Below are 19,464 nucleotides of genomic sequence, written 5' to 3'. Positions count from 1 at the left end.
TTTTTAAGGTTTCATGTTTGTTTTTTATATTAATCTTGTTTTTTTACATTTACCACTATGCAGTTTACTGAAATACAGAGAAACGTCACGAATCCTAATACAATTTACCTTGCAATTGTATAGCATCTGTAAATATGTGTGTTCACAAAGTTCTGTATAACTGCTTCTTCCAGTTTTTATTGGCTATTTGACTCTTTAACATAATTTTTATAATTGTGTTTGAGGATGTGTACATAAAGCCATAAATTAAACATCAATGTCTAAGAAATGGCAGTTCTGGACAGTTTTTCATTAATATTTAATGCACATCAAAGTAGCCTATCAAACTGGGTAATAAACTATAAATGAGAAGGAAACTATTTCCTTTGAGACCTATGTGAGAGCTGTACACATGTACGCAATGTAGCCTAACAGTTTTTGATGTAATGTAACTATTTAATTTAAACGAATTGAACTCATACAATATTTATTAAATTATTGCTAATTTTCCACATCAACGGCAATCAATAAATTCACGATCAGGAAGCTGTGTTTTCTATCCGAGATGATAATGTAGCAGTTTGATGTGTGCTTAAACAAGAGGACTTGAGTAAGTAGCCTACTTGCAGGCTAACAGGAAGATATCAGAAAAATACCAAAGCTAGGTTTCTGTTAGCAAGGATGTGGTCACAGACAAACCTCTAAAAACAGAAGTACTACAGTCTGTTAGAGAGTATTTAAGACAACATCTCTCCCTGGTAAGCACAGGTAAGCACAGACACTCCATATTTAACAAATAAGAATAGATATATTTTACTGGAGCTATCACGTCAAAACCTCCTTTGAGGTAAGACCCATGAATGTTTTTGTGTTTTTACAATTTCAGATTTTTAACTAGGCTACATTCAATTAGATACATTTTTAGGAGGTTTTCAGTATGTAAAAATATCACAGTGATTCTTAGCAATGCACAGGTGGGACTAAACCAATTCTTACCAATTTCATTCATGAGACTGTTTCAACCCTATGATTGTGTACACAAGACATTGTTTCGTGACAGATGTAGCCCACACACTCGATAAAAAGGGGAAGACCACGGTTTACTGACATGTTGTTTTCAGACAAAGTTACTAAAAACCTGGTTCAGACATCTCAGCGAGTAATGTGTGAACACAACGCGTTTCTTGGTAATTATATTATTTGGCTGTATTTAAAAAATATTGTAAAGCCAGTGTGGCGCAATTGTGTCATGATTAAAGGCTTTTGTTCTTGTGGTTTATTGCTGTGCGAAACTATTGTGAACAGAGGTGACAAAGTCTCTGTGGACCTTTTTGCAGCAAAAGAAGGCTACTACAGTCGTACGGTATGTAGGCAGATTATTAATTGTATTTATTTGGCAGTGCAATGTCCCAAAATTGAGGAGATTTGCCAATTTGTTTCAAATTCTTTATTTTCCCCTTCCCCTTTCTTGTAAAGAAATGTAACGGTTGTATTTTTTCTTAACAAAGATTTACTTCATGTGTGCACAGTTTGTGAAGAAATAACAGTCTCACTCCAGGAGAGATGAAACATTGAAATCATCAGAAAAGGTAATATAGGCTAATCTATCTGAATAATAATCCGAATCATTTTAAAAGCAATGCAATTAAAAGAACAGATTGCATTAACAATCTGGTAACACAAACTAAAATTTGTCTTAAAAAGATTCTACATCTGTTTGAAAACCCTTTCAAACTAATATTTATTAACTTTAATTTGACAAAGAAACAATTCGAGGCGGTCAAAGCTTTTGACGTTTATTGAATTTACAGGTTGATTTGATCCAACATAGTAGGTTTATGTTTTATTATCGATTTTTTTTATTTACCCGAGCATAATATAACTTGTTGATAGAAGTTCAACAAGTACAAATGTAAGAGTACAAATATAAATAAAGAACCAGTCAAAACATCTTTGCCATTGCAAATGCATCGTGATCTTAACAAATGAGTCATTAATCACTTTCAAAATGCATTTCCCTTCTGTGGACATATCTAAAAAACACATAGATGTTCTTTAGGTAACGTGTTCATCTTATACTAAACTCGCTTGCCACCGTTACATTTCACAAAGAAAAGCAGATCACATTTTCCGAGGTCACAAAGTTTTGAGCGAGACCTTTTTATAAAAACGCCTCTAACTGTGAAACACAAAAAGAAGGTGTGGACGTTCTTCACCTTCTAAAAATATGTGATGCGCTGCACATGCAAAGCTTTTTATTTAGTGGTTGCCCTCGTGGTAACTTACTGGTTAAAGTTAAAAACACACCCTCAAATCTCTGTTATCCTGTGCCAGTTTTAGTAAAGTAATACCACAACTCTCTTCAACAAAGCACATTTATTAACGTGTACTAACGGGCTGTGGCGCAAACGTGCAGGATGAGTTACATGGCACTATTACTCCAAATCTCTGAGCGATAAAAGCATGAAATTGAGCAAAGATGAATGAGTGGGCATTTTAAGAGATATTTTAGTTTCAGTTGCGAAAGTTCACAAATTTCACTAAGCTTTTCTTTGTTCCTCTCTCCTGCCAGTTTCACTATGAGTGCCAACTGCACATTCAATGAGGTGGATAATGTGACGATGGTCATGGACTTTGTGATCTACGTGCCCATCTTGGTATTCGGACTGGTACTAAACATCACAGCTTTGGTTGTGTTCTGTGTTCTGCTCAGAAAATGGACTGAGTCCACCATTTACATGACCAACCTGGCTCTGATGGATCTTCTGCTGCTACTGCCGCTACCTTTCAAAATGCATGCGGCAATACACATGTGGGCGGGCAACAAAAAGTTCTTCTGCTCCTTCTTAGAGAGTCTTTACTTTGTGGGTATGTACGGCAGCATCTATACAATTGCCTGCATAGCTGTGGACCGGTACATCGCCATAAAACACCCATTTCGGTCCAAGCAGTTGCGGTCGAAAAAAGCTGCCCTGATTGTCTGCGTCTTCATTTGGGTATTTGTCATGGGCGCGACTTCACCCATCTACACCTTCCGGGATGGGGATAATAAAGATTTCCACTGCTTCCACGGTTTCTCTAAGAAGGGTTGGACCACTGGAGTTATTGTTTGCTTGGAGATTTTTGGTTTCTTTTTGCCTGCTACTGTACTGGTAGTATGTTCCACTCAGAACATCCGCACCCTCAAAGCCACGGAAAGCAAACACTCTAAAAGACAAGCAGGGGTTAGAATCATTTACAGCAGCCTTGCGGCCTTCCTGATACCCTTTACTCCTTGTCACGCAGCTATATTCCTGCAATACCTTGTCCGTAATGACTTCATTTCGGACTGCGGACAGCAAAAGAATATTGCCTTTTTTATACAGGTGTCAATGAGTCTTGCAAACGTGACCATCTGCTTGGATGCGCTTTGTTACTATTTTATTGCCAAGGAAGTCCGATCCACCACAGACACGGTTCTCAGCAGAGTGAGATCCATAAGCACCTCGGAATTTTGACGTGTTTTGTACTGAAACTTTCACAGTGCGTATTGATGGTAAATGGGACAACTGAAAAACTTTATTGACGTATGCATGACGACTATATGAAGGAAAACAAGGTTATTTAGTCAGACCATCGTTTTGAAGAATTATAGTTTCATATGGCATTTTCCATGCGTTGCATGACAGGAACATTCATATCATTGCTATTGGACAGTAACCTCATATCTCCAAGATCGTGACTGTTTAGAAAATGTTAAAACACAGTTTTTCTCAAATAATTAAACGTGTGTTGTCAAAATTTGACAAGCTCATTTGAATGCTTGTAATCTATTAAATATTTGCAAAACCCGAAACAAACATGAAGGGTGACCAACAGTAACGATTTATGAAAATAAACGTGCCTGACAGATTCTTTTTTCTCCCTTTATTTTTAAATATCTGCGCATATTATAAAATTACAAAGAAATGTCAAGATATATGCAATGTAGAAAAGGGGTTCAATGGAATAGGCATTATGCTGAACATCACATGCAGGAAAACAAACCTTGCTGTTTTAATCAAAATGCCTTCAAATGAGATACCACTATTCATACTCAGTCACATATGCAAATTGATATTACATTAATAATTGTCTTCTCAATATTCCAAAATGAAAATAGAATAAAAACAACTAGCTACCCGATTAACATTTTCTCAGCCAAACGGATGTAATGACACCAAATTTGGTTGCGTGATGTTTGACATATATACACCTACCCGGGACGCCCAGCAGATTGTGCCCGACAGCACCGGTATGCAAAATGATTGACAGGAGGGTTTCTGACGGGTTATACCAGGCCAAGCCATTTATATATTTTTATTTTGGCTTTCTCAAAGACGAATTAATCAGGACTATTATTTCAGTCTGTTACGTAAAAGAGACTTTTGATTTAAAAGAATTACATTGACACAGTGACTTCAGAATTATTCGTTCACATCAGAGAATCTATATTTGTTTTTGTCACAGTTCACACTGTCAACATGAGAAACCTGAGGTGCTCGCGCTCACACGCGATGATGGTCTGACAAACCAAACCCGAAACCTTCACAATGACTCATAAACATTAACAACATGGTGATGGAATTCTTCATCACTTCCACTTTTTGAAGATTAATTATACTTATCAATCTTGCTCTTCGTTTTGCTTTCTAAAATGGTTTGCTAAAAGATTTGAATAACGAGAAAAAATATATATTTTCTGTTTACATGGAAGTCTAAAATGTAAATTGGATTCTCCTGTTTGCTTGCACGTGTGAAGAGGGGGATGGTGTGGCACTGATTTCCACACGTTGTGAGCTCTCTGTGGGTACACTGCCATGTGCCACTGGTTTCACTTAGTGATATTTTGAGTTTATTTACCTGTCTATGATTCTGTTTTCTTCTGTTTATGTGATGTTATGTTAGAGTATGTTAGACGAAAGCTGACAAGATCACATTTCTACTGATACACAAATACATCATACCAAGGGGTCGTAGTATGGGAGACGCATAAAAAACTATTTAATTCTGCTATACAATATAGGCCCAGTTTCACAGACAAGGCTGAAGGCTAGTCCCAGACTAAAATTAATGTGTGACCTGTCTTTACTGAATATAACTTGCCCAGAAATTTCTTAAAATAAATATTACTTATTAGACCAAAGAAACTGAATATATTTTGGATTATAACCTGCAAATTGCAGGCTGCATTGTTACTCCAACAAATACAGTAAAAGTTCTAGACGTTATATAGACAGCAACCTTTGAAATCACATCTCAAATGTCACAAAAACAGCCCTTTTCAACCTTAGAAATGTTGCCGAATTACGAAATATTCTATGTGTTGCTGACTCAGAGAAGCTTATTAGTGCATTTATGACCTCAAGACTTGACTACTGTAATGCGCTACTTAGTGGTTGTCCTGCATCATCAATTAACAAACTACAGAATGCAGCTGCCGGAGTTCTAACCAGGTCCAGAAAATAAGATCACATAACCCCAATGTTATCAACCCTTCACTGGCTACCCATTAAGTATCGTATTGACTTTAAAGTTCTTTTAATCACTTATAAAGCCTTAAAGGGTTTAGCCCCTACCCAGCTAACAGAGCTTCTATCCCACTACAACCCATCACGCTCTCTAAGATCTCAAAACTCAAGACTTTTGATAACACCTAGAATAGCTAAATACACCAAAGGGGGTCGAGCTTTCTCGCACGTAGCACCTAAACTCTGGAATAGCCTTCCTGATTTTATTCGAGGATCAGACACACTCGCCCAATTTAAATCTAGATTAAAGACACATTTTTTCAGACAAGCATTCACTTAATGCAAAATATGCTAAATAAACCACCGGGAGACGGCTGACATTAGATATTATTTACTAGTATAATTTAACTTGTTCTTTAAACAACATGAAAAGGAGATCTGATAGTGCCAGGTTGGCCATGTAGATCACCGGAGCAGATTTCCTTAAGTCATTGCGACGTATCAGTATCCAAAGAGACACAGAGTTTAGAAGAAGGCCAAACAGCAGTATCACACTGTAGGTGGAAGTAAAAAAGCGGGTACCTGAAGTGAGACGTGCTGCAGTTTGGATTGTTTTGCAGCATTTTTCAAAGAGACAAAGGGAAACGTAGTGCAGAGCAAAAAAGGCTGTGTTTGACATTTTTTTGTGTTTTTCAGTTTTTCTCATTTTCTCCTGTAAAAGCTGCTTTGGAACAATGGACATTTTGAAAAGCGCTATATAAATAAAATAAAATTGAAGTGAACATACATCAGTTTTTTGTTTTGACTCGTGATGCACACCAGTAATGTATTCTACAAGGCATTTTTATAAGACATAATTCAACTAAGGCATAGTCCTGGCTTAAGCTAAGCTGTGTCTGTGAATCCGAGCCATAACGTATTAATAAGAAATCCATGGAAACATCCTAAATGAGCTAGTTTACTGTAGCACTGTCAATTAAGCAATACGCAAGGATTTGCACTTTCTCCGGTAACAGACCACACGGATGCTTTAAGAATACTAAAGCAATTTATACGGCGTACACTTTCGATTCCTTCTCTGACCAGCAGAGGTCACTACAAGACTACTGCACGGTGCACACCGCAAGCAAAAAGAAAAAAATAGAGCGGACGCTACTGAAACCATGAGCGAAATATAGCTTACCAAAACTGCATGCGTTTGGACATTTCGAATACGTTTATGTATATCAGTTTTGTACATCGCGATTTTAACAATCTGCTTTGCCAACAGAGGGAGCAAGAATGACACGTGCTCGAAGCGAGCGTCAACGTAAAAGTTCTTTCAGGGAAGAAAGACAACATTTGTTAATGTTTGTTTATGTATGTATCATAATAAGTCCAATAATATTTTTTGTGATTTTAATGTGGTGATATAATTATATATGACCATTTGTGAATTCAGAACTTTGACCTCGAGATAGAGCCATGACATCAGAACTTGATGTCACTTGCATGAGGTAGTTAAAATGATAAAATCATGCAACGTGACCTACTTCTACATCTCACACATGTAATCTAATATTAACAATCACTTTCTTTAATAATCACACATGACGTTCTAATGGATTCATATAGATGAAATTAATTTGAAGGAATTAAATTATTTATGTCAATTCAGTTTTTTCCTGTCGATTAATAATAAGAGAATCTACATATTCACATTATACATAAACAGATTGTCGGCTTGATTATAAATAAGCGAAACCAAATGTGCTGTGCAACTTATGTGCATGCCATCCTGTTTGCCTTTATTGTACCCCCTCTCCTCCTCCACACTCATATACACACACCGCAGTTACAACCCCTGTGACCGACTTTTGCATCTTTGCTTTCAGATTGAATTGACCTTCACATAAAAAAACTCATCTGGTTAAACCAATTTCAAAAGCGCTGCAGGTCTGTACAAAGTTTCTGTTTTAAACACATTCATGACGGCTGTGCAAATTTCCCCAAGGGTGCAACAGATCGTGCAGGACTTCTTATTGCCATTATGTTGACTAGATTATCTGTAGACCTATCACCGGTGGAAACACAGGCAGCGCTGCTTAGTGTTGCCTTAATATTGAGTGAGAGGTTCAAATAGACTACATTTAAACTGAATTGTGTTAAAACACTTAAATCTTGAGTTCGTTTACAAAATGCAAGCACTTCTGTGGTATGGTAAGAACCCGTTTTGATGCGTTAAAGTTGACCTCATACGTCAAAGCATGCTCACCTCTTCTTCAAAGTTGGCTGGTATTATTTTTTGCATGTAAATGCAATTCACATACTAAGACCTCCCACTGTTTCCTGTTACCAACAAGTGGAACCTGAGAAAAAAGTTGCCACCCATGACAAAAAAGCACAGAAGCATTGCACATTTCTGCTCTGCACTACGTTTCCCTTTGTCTCTTTGAAAAATGCAGCAAAACAATTCAAACTGCAGCACCTCTCACTTCAGGTACCCGCTTTTTACTTCCACCTACAGTGTGGTACTGCTGTTTGGCCTTCCTCTAAACTCTGTGTCTCTTTGGATACTGATACGTCGCAATGACTTAAGGAAATCTGCTCCGGTGATCTACATGGCAAACCTGGCACTATCAGATCTCCTTTTCATTCTTTCCCTGCCCTTTCGGATTATCTACTTTGCCAAAGGCTACTGGACACTTGGAAACACGCTGTGCATGATTCCAGGAACGATCTTTGCGGTGAACCTGTACTCCAGCTCTCTGTTTATCACCCTCATTAGTGTGGACCGGATGCTGGCTGTAGTGTACCCGCTGAGATCTCGACCTCTCCGGACAGCACCCGTGGCCTGGGGGCTGTGTGCGGCCGTGTGGGTGCTCATCTCTGGATTATCAGTGCCAACTGCAATGAATCATCATGAAAATATGGATAAGGAGTGTAACGTGACTCGTTGCTTTGAGAAATACTCAGACAAAGAATGGTCAAATGGTTTCTACATCCTCTGCTGTGTCACTTTTTTTGGCATTTTAGTACCATTTGGCATTATTCTGGGCTGCACGGCTGCGGTGGTGCGAGAGCTCCGTGGTTGTAGCATGACAACATCCTCAAGTTACTCTGACATGAGCAAAAACAAGATAGTGAAGCTCTTTCTCTCCAACCTGCTCATTTATACGGTCTGCTTCATTCCCTTTCACATAGCCTTTATCCTCTTTGCCTTAAGCAAACTTAATTTACTGAATGGCGGTACTTTACATGACATTTATTTCAATATACACACCGTTACAATGTGTTTGGCCAGTACAAACAGCTGTCTGGATCCGCTGATCTACTATTTTAGCTCAAAGAAGCTTCAAAGTAGAGGTAGGTGTGATTCGTCAACTAAAACTGTCGGCATCGGTCTCGTCCAGAGCACAAGTTGGACCCAACAGTGAAAGACAGAAGAGCACATGCTCCATACGACAGACAGACATTAAATGCATGAGCACTTTGTGGGAGATGAAATATGCAAAAAGCAAGCAAAAAAACAAATTTTTGCAAATATGCTAAAAGCAGATCTGTTAAAGCCCTAGTGCATTTAAATTCAAACTCTCTTCAAATCTGATGATCTCTGATGTCTTGAGTTTAAACGGAGAAAAGGGAAGAAAACAACACGTGTTAAGCTTAAGTGGTTCTCTTACAGATCTCAATGCGTGTTTTATGTGTTCATTGTCCTCCATTTCACCACACCATACGCAAATCCGTTTTTCTCAGAAACAAGAATGTACTCTGAAAATCTCTTATTGTTTGTTGTATGAAATGTTGCGAATCTGCAAAAAAGACACCTGCTTCAGCATTAAAGTTAATAGTTATTAATGCAACTTTTTTCTTAATCTATAAATAAATAAATGAACTCTTTGCAAACATAGTCTTTTTGGACTTTTAGACAAAATGTTTTCATTTGGAAGTAGCTTTGTATAAAAGCATCTGCTAAATGAAATATTGCAAATGTAAATATGTAATATTTGGACCCTTTTACCTAAAATTTTTATCAGCCATTATTTCTGTAAAAAAATAAACTTTCGTAAGGTTATTTCTTTAAGGAAAAGGATTTCTCTGTTCTACGTGACTTTTGAGATGTATGAAAAGAAAGTGTAAAGCCGTGTGAAAACACATTGCTTGAAAAAACTGTTTAATTTGCTGGAAATCGCACAGTGAGGCTTTCAAAAGGAAATGAAAGGTCTAGTTTGAGTCAACAGCAATGCAGCCTGATGACAGTGCCTGTATTGTGGTAAATCGGGTTTGGGTGTGCCACGGGTCACATTTATTGTGCCATGAGACAATATTAACACTACAAGCCGATTCGAGTTTGAACAGTTTATTGATGGATACAAAGCTTGAGCAGCAGATTAGTGCATTAAATCAAACATCTCATGACTCCAGACGAAAACAGTTCTTGCTACACTATTATGTGGAATTGAAACGAATACACGTGAATGGAACAATTAGACAAAAACGCAAGCGATATGAAATAAATCCACCTCTGGAAAACATGAAGGAATAAAAACAGCAATATAGACGATTAGAAATCAGGTCTAAGAATGCTTCTTGCACTATAAAGCGATTTAAGTCTCATAAAATATGTGGGCTTGACTAATCCAAATAATCAAACAGTCCATTCTGAAGAGTACAGACACACAGCCTTTAGAAAACCAAATATTCTCATAGTTTTCACTTTTTTCTACAAACTTTAGTCACATGTATAAAGAGTGACGCACAAGAAACGAACATGAACTGCTCAGACATACAAACAGAAGTTAAGTCTGGAAATCCAAGATAAGAAAACGTATATTGCTTATATCACATCCAGAAACCACATATATGACTTATGAAGCAACAGGTTTACAGTCATACATTTCTGAAATTTGAGGTATACATCTTTTGGCATCGAAGACAATTTTCTAAATCCGGATTTCTTACCTAACACAGGTGGACAAATCAGTGATGGCCATCAGTGTACACAAACTGAGGCTTGTCAGACATTAAAACAAAACATGCATGTCAGACTAAAGGAAACGAATATAACTTCACAGTTATTTTTGAGGACACACCCCTAATGCTCAGTGAAGAAAAGAAATATCAGTAAATCACCTGAGAGAAAAATAAAACAACCACAGACATGTGCGTCCAAATATGCAAATGAAAACCAAAACCTCAAAAATTCATTAGGACAGAGACGTAAAAAACATTAAAACAGTAATTACATCTTATCCCTGGATAAACGAACTGACAAATACACAAAGTCGCATCATTAACATTATGTACAGGTTTATCATGCTGATAAAGTGCTGTAAAGCTAGACAGGTGGGAAGGGTCGGGTCTCATTTGGGTTTTGCTCAGTTGGGGGGGATTAAAGCAGGAGTCGGTCGCAAATGATGGTCTCCACGACAAACGTGTTTTCAAAGTGCCGAATACTGTGGCAGTTTCTTGCTTCTCTTTTATCAATTCCTGAGGAAAAAACAGAAAAAGATTCAGGTTAAACAAGATATCTTGAGCACAAATCTAATGTTGATTTAACCGCTATGTGAATGTAACTGTTAGGTTTGCTGTCTAGTTCTGGAAGCTGATCTATCATGTCTCGTCATTCAAGAGGTGAACCTCTGAAGCTAATCTATCAGGAACGGATAGGGAGACGCAGCTCCAAATGTTGCGAGTCTATCACATTGCTACACCATCTGCGCTTCGATGAGTATGAGGAAGTCCTTACGAAGCCAAACTAGTTCCCACACTGCAACACTACCCACACCTCAGCCTCTGCATCACACGAGAGATGCCCCTGTGATCCAACAGACGACTCCCACAATGCATCACTGCCTGACGTGCATCACATCCCCCTCACTGGAGACGTTCGGTGTACGATCTTGAGTCACGGTTACTCACCCACACACGCACATTTATTAGAACAGAAGTGTAACTATGCCATGCACACAAGACTTCTAGTATCCTACCACATAGCCATAAACAAGATTTTTATGCAATATTTCCTATGTTAATTGCATAGTCAAAAAAAAAAAAAAAAGAGGAAGAGGGTGTTTTGCATTGCCACAGTGTAACAAACACTTAACACCCTAGAGTTGCAGAAAATATCTGTACAGATAGAAGCCGAAAAACAGGAACTAAATGAGGCAGCCAACCGCCTCTGTGTGTGTGTGTGTGTGTGTGTGTGTGAGCAGGTGTCTCGCACTAGCAGGATTAAGACAAAATAAATGAAGTAGAAAGCAGCGCAGAAATAAGAGTGAGTAAGAGCAACTCACTTCTCTGCCCGGTCCTGCGTCTCAGTCTGTAAGTTTCTTTGCCATAACAGAGCCTGTGGATAAAGGGTCCCAGCTGACGCATGTTCCGAACACGTCCAGACACTACCATCTCCTCCTGAACCATGTAGGTTTGGGGTAAATACGTTCCTCGCTACAAAAAACAAACAAACACAGAAACGATCAAATTCAGCTTCATCAACTCATGGATCCAACGTGTGACCCAACAAGACCTTTTGTTCATGAAAACAGTGGGATCCGTTACCTTGACATTGACGAGCAGCTCCCACAGGTTCCTGGGTGGCATGACGATAGTGGTGTTGAGCTCAATGACGTAGCACTTATCCAACGCGATGTCGTGGTAAGCTGTGAGTCCCTGTGTTAATGAGAAATCACACCTTTGTTAGAAGCCACTCCGGAAATGTTTTGCCCATCGGTGCACTAAGGTGGGCAGATGTTGTGGGCGATTGCTTCCTGGACCAGTCAAAACTCAAACTGAGTAATAACAGCGATGTCAAATCTGTATGACTTCCGGTCTTCTGCAGAACACAAAATATATTTGCGTTCCACAAAAGAGCCATGCATTCCAGAATTTGTAACACTATAAACTGGGACATGTAGTCTGAATATTTTAGAGTTTATCTAGTCTTTAGAGAATCATTCAATACATCCTTGAGTTGGCTAATATTCTTAAGAACTATCCGCCAATAATCAGGCATTCTGGGAAATATTCACATGTTCTCTTGTGCCTGGCACTTTTGCGCTGAATATTACACAATGTCTGCAATGAACAAAAGCTCTCCTTAGAAATGTTCACGGTCCATCTGGGGGAGCTGTGATGACTAACACCATCTTTTGTACAGCCAGGGAACTAGAAAAAACTGGGCCACTACTTAATGCTTAGAACTTTTCTTTGGAGAGGTTCAGGGACAGATTCTCACCCTGTGAAAGTCGTGGATGATGTCTGCTGGGTCACTGCTGGTGAAATCAGGTACAGGCACGCTTATGTGTTCATAGTTATCGTCCAGGTAGATACCGACGTTCTCCTCCACCTCCTGTCGCCCGAGCAACGGTGCGAACATGGGGTCCTCGTACATCATCCGGCAGTGGAACAAACTGTCCTCTGGGATCTGATGAGAGGAAGCGGGGAGCTTTATATGAGGACATTGAAAGATAAGGTGTATGGAGTAAAAGGTCTACCGGGGTATCAATGACAAGCTTATTTATGATTTATTAATGATGATGATTCACTGATGTAATAAAACAAATGTCTTACCTGGGGGTTGTAGTAGTAGTATCGGTAGAGGCAAACAGACGCCATTATTAAGCCTGACATGAAGATCACCAAGCCTAGGACGATGCACCAAAGGCCACTCATGGGAGACTTCTTGGAATTTACAGGTAGAACCAACTCATCCTGTTAGAGAAACACAACAGAATTATTTTATAGATTCACAACACTGCATGAGGATACAAATATATTCAATTCTTCTTTTTCTAAAACAGCTTATGGGAATATTTTGCACTATTTTGCACTACTTGGCACATGCCTGCAGGCATAGATTTGCTCCCATTCTGAAACCATAGCATCACTGAGGTCCGACACGTCTCTTGAGAGAAAGGGGATGCTTGATCTGTTATCATTAGGTGCATGCATTTAGTAATAGTAAATGTATGCAGACACACACTCTTAACATTAACTACAAAAAACATCTATATATATATATTGTGATTTAAATGCCAGAAAAGCCTGAGCGGCCTCTATATTCACAAATCAATACTTTCAGCACTAGACTCTGCCAAGAAATTAGTCACGGCAGCATCTCAAGACGTCAGGTGGTGTGAGCAATCTATCCGCCTCCAGTCTCTCTGCGACACTGGTGCTGAGGACACCAGCCCAGATCAACCCACGCAGGCTTTGGATCATCGTGAATCAAACGGAGTGCTGACAGAGCTACTATCTCCGCCTGGCAGAGTGATATTTTGGGTACGTACTGTACTTCTACGCTCCTTATTTGTACAGGAGTTCCTTTCTACGTAGGAAAGGCACACAGTAGCAGCGGGTAGGAGACGGTGTGTGGGTACCAGGCTGAAAATAACAGCACTAGTATCAGAGGAGACGCATCAACGTCATTTTCATTCTAGCACAATCGTTTGCGGGGGACGAAAATGAGAACAGCCACGAGGGAACAAACTGATAACGTGACACACTAAAGACGGGAACATTCTAGGTTACCTAAAACGGAGCCGGGGAAGCTTTTTGGACTATTTTATAATACATTTTAAATATTTTTCAGACAACTGTATCTTGAGATTAGATGACGGCTGTTAAGTACAACCAAAAACATGAGATGCTTCTTAACAACATGTGTTAACTTGACCAAACTAAAGCATCCTGAGAAATAAAATAAAAACACAATCATGCTATTAGTCTATTTTTGGGGCAGACAACACAACACAAAGACGATTGTCAGGCATTCATTTTGTAAAAACAAAGATATTTTTCAGCCCGTCTAGAGGGATCAGGTGCATGTGGAGCACTTGAAACAAAAGGCTGCAGACGTCTGAACCCTTCAGCTCAAGTCAAATGGTAATAAGGGTTTTCCAGTAGATCTAATGTTCTCATGGCAGGAGTATTTGGAGAAAACACACACACACATATATATGTGATCCAAGCTGATCTGTTCAGCCCTAATCTTCTTAAACACTGAGGGATGATGTAATCATAATACTGGCTCACATCCATCAACCGCAATCCTGTGCAGAACTGCAATGTCTCCTATTCCGTGGTCAAATACACAAATTATATAATAAAATATATTTAAAATAATTACAATATCATAATAGACTATTCACCATAATAACAACAAATAATTATTGCTACTTTTATCGAATCTGTTGTTATCAGTATGTTAATTTAGCATTTATTCTCATTATTTCGTCTAGTAATTGCCAAGCAAAATAAGGAAAGGTACATATAAATAAATAGAGAAGTCTATACGTGTGTTTCTGGTCAAAACAAAGGATGGTTCAACAGCAGACAACAAAACAAAGACCATAATGTGAATTGAAATAAAAAGCAACTCACGTGAGAGAAAGGGATTTGAATTTCCTCTTTGTCTCCATCCTTCTCCTTTTCTGGCTTCTGTGCCGAAACTTGTTGAAAGGATATCTTCACCATTTTGACGTTTCCTTGCTTGTTTTGCTGTTAGGCCGTCCAGTAGTGACTGTTTCACCACCAAGGATTGATCTCGCTCGAGCTGTGAATGAAACGCTCGGCAGAGGGCGAACTTTAAGAGGATTCCCTCGCTTCCGGTACGCTTCAAAATTAGAGTCCACCAATCACCGTCCGTTGTCTAAAATTAGTCTCCCTCATAATTCCGAGAGTAGGAAAAAAATGGTTTAGTCTGCTAACCTGCTTCAAACTGGATGATCAACGTAGATATTGTTAAATCATATAACCTAAGAAAGCATTGGAAATATAATTTGTCCATGTCCTAAATGAAAATGGCAGGGCATAATAATAAGTAAATTTATGTGAAATAAAGATAAAAAATATATATAGATTTATATATATATATTACTTTAAATATAGGTCACATATATACTGTAGCCTAAATTACTACAAAAGAAAAATAATTTAAAACAGTTTGTGTTTATATGACATAGTTACATTGTATAAATTGTATTGATGAAACCTTTCATTATATAGCAACTAGGGTTACAATGCATTAAACCTGGACCATATGTAAAAATATTTCAAAAATAACTTTCTGTAGCTCGACAGGTATGATATTGCACCAGAAACGCCAATGCAGAACCTATTGGGTTTGTCTTTCAGCAAAATGCACACTATGAAAATATACAGCCTGAATGCAAATTCCGTTTTGGCTAACGGAATCCGTGGTTTATAAACTTATTATATACAATTAATATGTTATACTATAGATATCCTAACGTCACAAGCAATCCATCCCCGTCTTCCCCCGGCTGCGTCCGGGACCTGTACTGTGTAATTTTCCATAAATGGATATACCTTCCGTTTCTATTTTAGCCGTTTACCGCGATCTACTACGCGTTGTGATTTGCATCAGACCGCCGGAAGTTAATAAATATAAATATTTTGGCGCTGCTTGTGGATTTTTTGGCTTTGATGCAGGTTTTATTCTTATTTATTCTAAAAATGATCATCTATATACTGTTCAACTGTTTTAAAGCGATTAAATAAGTTTACGAAAAGTAAACTTACTTTTTATCAAACAGAAAATGACGTGACATTATAGGAACCCAGACCTTTTTTATGGACATGGTGTCGTCTGTGAACTGGACAGTAGAGGGCGAATATAATGATCGAAGTACAGAGTTGGTACCGTAAACCGCAGTTACACAAAAGGAGGAAGATTCAGATTAAATTAGATTCAATTGACGACTTTGTCTACGTCAGCTCTTTATTTATTTATTTTCTTAGAGAAACTGATGGACCAGAGAGAGAGAGAGAGAGAGAGAGAGAGAGAGAGAGAGAGAGAGAGAGAGAGAGAGAGAGAGAGAGAGAGAGAGAGAGAGAGAGAGAGAGAGAGAGAGAGAGAGAGAGAGAGAGAGAGAGAGAGAGAGAGAGAGAGAGAGAGAGAGAGAGTTGCAGTCAATAACAAATATTCACAATAATAATTACTCTCTTTTTTAACTCTTTGCGATATACAGTATTTTTGTCTTAAGTTTTATTATTTTTATATTAATTCCTACTTTTGTATATTGTATAAATAGTGATATACAATATATTAATTTATTGTATAAATGTCATAAACAATTAAGCAATAAAATAATGACTCCTTAGAACAGACTGAGAATGAACCAAATCAAACTTAAGCCTGTTTGATACTCTATCATAAACAAAGCAATATCGAGTCAGTAAAAGAAAGGACAGTCATTTCGTCTACAAGTTCACGGGGTGGGTCGGTTTACACGGCAAAGACAAAAGCATGGCTGTTGATTGGTTGCGAGTCAGCCCATTCACATGTAAATAAGGCCTCATAAATGCCCTCCTTCAATCGGCCACTCTGGACAATATATGTCGTGCTTGTTAGCGCAGACTTTTGTCTCAAACTGAACTCGCCGACCATCTGCCCCCTATTCAGGAGTCGTAACGGCACTGCGTCCTCTCGGCCGTCTCTATTGCAGCAATATGGCCCCCGCGTCCCGCAACAGCAAGCACGAGGAGGACTATTACGGAATAAAAGACAGAAAGGTATTTAACACGCGATTTCATCGCGCATGGGATAAGTTTATAAACGACAATCTAAACGCTTGTTCTCTCTCTTTAGACGAGGAAACCACTGGTGGAAAAAAAGAGACGCGCCCGCATCAATGAAAGTTTACAGGAGCTGAGGCTACTGCTAGCAGACACAGACGTAAGCAAATGCGTCACTTATCGCAGCATCTATAACCACCGCAACCGCGAAAGAAAGTGTCAACATCACACTGTGTGTCATTTCAGGCGCAGGCAAAAATGGAGAACGCCGAGGTGCTGGAGATGACCGTGAAGCGCGTGGAAAGTATTCTGCAAAACAAAGTCAAGGGTAAGCAGCGCGTTATCAGACCTCACGCGGTCCTGCCGTTCTCCCGGTAAACGCCGTTACGTTCAATAACAACAAATGTCTCGAATCGTGTGCGTGTGACGTCATGGTGCGTTTTCCCTTCCGCAGAAGCTGACAGCGTGAGCCGCGAGGCGAATGAGCGATTCGCCGCGGGCTACATCCAGTGCATGCATGAAGTGCACACGTTCGTGTCCAGCTTTCCGGGAGTCGACGCGACGATAGCCGCCGACCTGCTGAACCACCTTCTGGAATGCATGCCGTTGAACGACGAGGCTCGCTTTCAGGATATCCTGTCGGATCTCATGTCGGACACTATGTTTTCCCCCGGAGGCAGGAGCGTGGTGAGCAGCGGCCCCTCTACGCTGTCTCCATCTCCTTCCATCACCTCTGGGGATGATCTTTGCTCTGACCTGGACGACACGGACACGGAGCACAGCCACGTCTCGGCGGTAGCGCCGGGCATGCCATCCATACTCTCAAAGTTCATGTGGAGACCGTGGTAGACAGATGCTCCAGGAGATACGCAGAGTCGATTCCAACTCTGATCTGTCGTTTCTAAGTGAACCACAAGACCTCACAAGTTGGTTCGGGAGCATTTAATTGTGCTTATCTTTAGTGTAGAGCTATGACATTCTGCCTGAAGGTAGAAGTCCGGGGTTTTGTGATGGACACACCAATAGGACACAGTTGCAACTTTGCATGGCTGTTTAGTTTACTAGGCGGAGGTACATTTGACAATGAGAAATCACTCGTGGAAATCCCCCCAAAAAGCTCTTCATGATGCAACAATGCATTTTTAATCCAGAATCAGCGAAACAGTTTTTATGTTAGCATTTTTTATTTAATGTTTTGTTGTGTAAGCTAAGTTAAAACGACACTGTAAGGATAAATAATATTTCCAGGAAGCACCTTCCTATTTCTTAATATTGTTGCTTAGAATGTAAATATTTGAATGTCGTGGTTGTAGATATAGATCTCTGACATCTGAAAGTGTATGTGATCATTGTATAAACGTGAATTGAAAATAAATGTAAATGTCAGACGTACATCTATTTTGGCATTTGTGTGTTTTATATATGGTTCTTGTGATCATAAACCATGTGACTCACCATCAAGTTTCTCGATTAAAACTTTACACTCTGAGTTCATTATTGCGAGTGTCGTATTTGGCATGTTATTGGGTCTATATTAAAACTACAATATAATTTGACATGCAGAGGTCTGTCGCGGTTTTTACGCATAACAGACACATAAGAGCAGATGTTATCTATTTTATTCAGGCAGCTGCGTTGCTTTGATGCCAGCGTATAACTGTATAATCACACCTCTGTATGAATGCCCGGCTCTTCGCACGTCAACCGTGCACATTTTAACACCAAGGATGAATCGATAGAAAGTGTCTTCCTTCAGATCACGTCTCTTGTTCTGCAAACTAAAAATACAGGCGCTTTATCTCTGATCTGATTTTACTTGGTTTCAGTTGGTTTGTTGTTGAAGCAACAAATAACCTACAGTATAAGCCTTACTATGTGAAGTCAGGCTTGTCTCCATCATTATTTCTTAATATAATGATTTGATTTTCAATGAACACACATAATGATGAAACGCATTGAATGAAGTGTAGGCCTAAATCGCTTTTGCTAAAGCATCTGTCAAATGCGTAAATCTTAAAGAATGCGCAGACACAAGACAGTGCGCTCATCCTCAGATAGCCTATATCATCAAGTAGGCCTACCTTTAAGGTCAAAAGTAAACAGATCAAATAAAATAGGTATCCTGAAGTTTAAAAGCCTATCCAAACTATTTCCAAAGCCATCGATAAATCACGTACAAAGTAGGCTACCACAACCAACGTGCACGTCTGAAACGAACACGTCTTAACTCTTTTAATCCACACGTTACGTTCGCAGAATGTTGACAGGTTGTAATCTCACCGCTTGCATCGGATTTGGGGGGTGGGTGTCTGATTTTAGGCGTCTGAAGGTTGTGGTCGTGGTAGGAGGCCTCGCAGAGCCATTTGCACATTGTACTCAAATTGGCGCAGGTGTGAAAGGAACTATCGCGCCTTTCATCTGCGGTGGCGCAGAATCCTGTCTCGACGCACAGCTAGAGTCTGATCACAGGGAAGTTGTA

The 19,464-nt window shown here is 39.3% G+C and overlaps 4 protein-coding genes across 13 annotated transcripts; 3 read left to right on the top strand and 1 right to left on the bottom strand.

The window, feature by feature from the left end:
* Window positions 1-689: 689 nt before the first annotated feature.
* LOC306891559 (G-protein coupled receptor 55) lies at window positions 690-3,867 on the top strand. 9 transcript variants are annotated; one of them, XM_079451928.1, is made up of 5 exons: window positions 695-747; window positions 1,040-1,166; window positions 1,317-1,342; window positions 1,488-1,568; window positions 2,552-3,867. In XM_079451928.1, the coding sequence occupies exon 5, from the start codon at window positions 2,559-2,561 to the stop codon at window positions 3,474-3,476; it is 918 nt and encodes a 305-aa protein (XP_079308054.1). In that variant the 5' UTR covers window positions 695-747; window positions 1,040-1,166; window positions 1,317-1,342; window positions 1,488-1,568; window positions 2,552-2,558; the 3' UTR covers window positions 3,477-3,867. The 9 variants fall into 9 exon arrangements, with proteins under 9 accessions (XP_079308047.1, XP_079308054.1, XP_079308048.1 ...); XM_079451922.1 differs by having other exon boundaries at window positions 1,285-1,342; window positions 1,509-1,568; XM_079451923.1 differs by having other exon boundaries at window positions 1,285-1,342.
* Window positions 3,868-7,856: 3,989 nt separating this feature from the next.
* Window positions 7,857-9,347, top strand: lpar5a (lysophosphatidic acid receptor 5a). The gene has a single exon (XM_079453813.1). The coding sequence runs from the start codon at window positions 7,907-7,909 to the stop codon at window positions 8,882-8,884; it is 978 nt and encodes a 325-aa protein (XP_079309939.1). The 5' UTR covers window positions 7,857-7,906; the 3' UTR covers window positions 8,885-9,347.
* A 259-nt stretch (window positions 9,348-9,606) lies between these two features.
* itm2cb (integral membrane protein 2Cb) lies at window positions 9,607-15,128 on the bottom strand. Of its 2 annotated transcripts, none has more exons than XM_079453815.1 (6): window positions 14,829-15,119; window positions 13,017-13,157; window positions 12,682-12,870; window positions 12,006-12,116; window positions 11,744-11,894; window positions 9,607-10,937 (listed from the first exon to the last, which is right to left on the bottom strand). In XM_079453815.1, the coding sequence occupies exons 1-6, from the start codon at window positions 14,919-14,921 to the stop codon at window positions 10,840-10,842; spliced, it is 783 nt and encodes a 260-aa protein (XP_079309941.1). In that variant the 5' UTR covers window positions 14,922-15,119; the 3' UTR covers window positions 9,607-10,839. The 2 variants fall into 2 exon arrangements, with proteins under 2 accessions (XP_079309941.1, XP_079309940.1); XM_079453814.1 differs by having other exon boundaries at window positions 9,780-10,937; window positions 12,682-12,891; window positions 14,829-15,128.
* A 1,552-nt stretch (window positions 15,129-16,680) lies between these two features.
* Window positions 16,681-18,540, top strand: hes6 (hes family bHLH transcription factor 6). Its single transcript, XM_079453848.1, has 4 exons — window positions 16,681-16,982; window positions 17,059-17,145; window positions 17,232-17,313; window positions 17,440-18,540. The coding sequence occupies exons 1-4, from the start codon at window positions 16,920-16,922 to the stop codon at window positions 17,832-17,834; spliced, it is 627 nt and encodes a 208-aa protein (XP_079309974.1). The 5' UTR covers window positions 16,681-16,919; the 3' UTR covers window positions 17,835-18,540.
* The last annotated feature ends 924 nt before the right edge of the window (window positions 18,541-19,464 follow it).

The sequence above is a fragment of the Barbatula barbatula genome (genome assembly GCF_947034865.1).
Source record: "Barbatula barbatula genome assembly, chromosome: 3".
In the NCBI taxonomy this organism is placed as follows: Eukaryota; Metazoa; Chordata; class Actinopteri; order Cypriniformes; family Nemacheilidae; genus Barbatula; species Barbatula barbatula.
The sequence above is the reverse complement of the archived record's forward strand: the minus strand, read 5'-3'. Positions and strand labels throughout refer to the sequence as shown.

Coding starts and splice junctions, on each gene's coding strand:
- LOC306891559 (XM_079451921.1), top strand. CDS start 2,559: ATGAGTGCCAACTGCACATTCAATGAGGTGGATAATGTGACGATGGTC.
- lpar5a (XM_079453813.1), top strand. CDS start 7,907: ATGCAGCAAAACAATTCAAACTGCAGCACCTCTCACTTCAGGTACCCG.
- itm2cb (XM_079453814.1), bottom strand. CDS start 14,921: ATGGTGAAGATATCCTTTCAACAAGTTTCGGCACAGAAGCCAGAAAAG. Junction 13,158..14,828: donor TTCAAATCCCTTTCTCTCAC/GTGAGTTGCTTT, acceptor TTTCTCTAACAG/GATGAGTTGGTTCTACCTGT. Junction 11,895..12,005: donor AGCTGCTCGTCAATGTCAAG/GTAACGGATCCC, acceptor TGTTTTTTGTAG/CGAGGAACGTATTTACCCCA.
- hes6 (XM_079453848.1), top strand. CDS start 16,920: ATGGCCCCCGCGTCCCGCAACAGCAAGCACGAGGAGGACTATTACGGA. Junction 16,983..17,058: donor ACGGAATAAAAGACAGAAAG/GTATTTAACACG, acceptor CTCTCTCTTTAG/ACGAGGAAACCACTGGTGGA. Junction 17,314..17,439: donor TCTGCAAAACAAAGTCAAGG/GTAAGCAGCGCG, acceptor TCCCTTCCGCAG/AAGCTGACAGCGTGAGCCGC.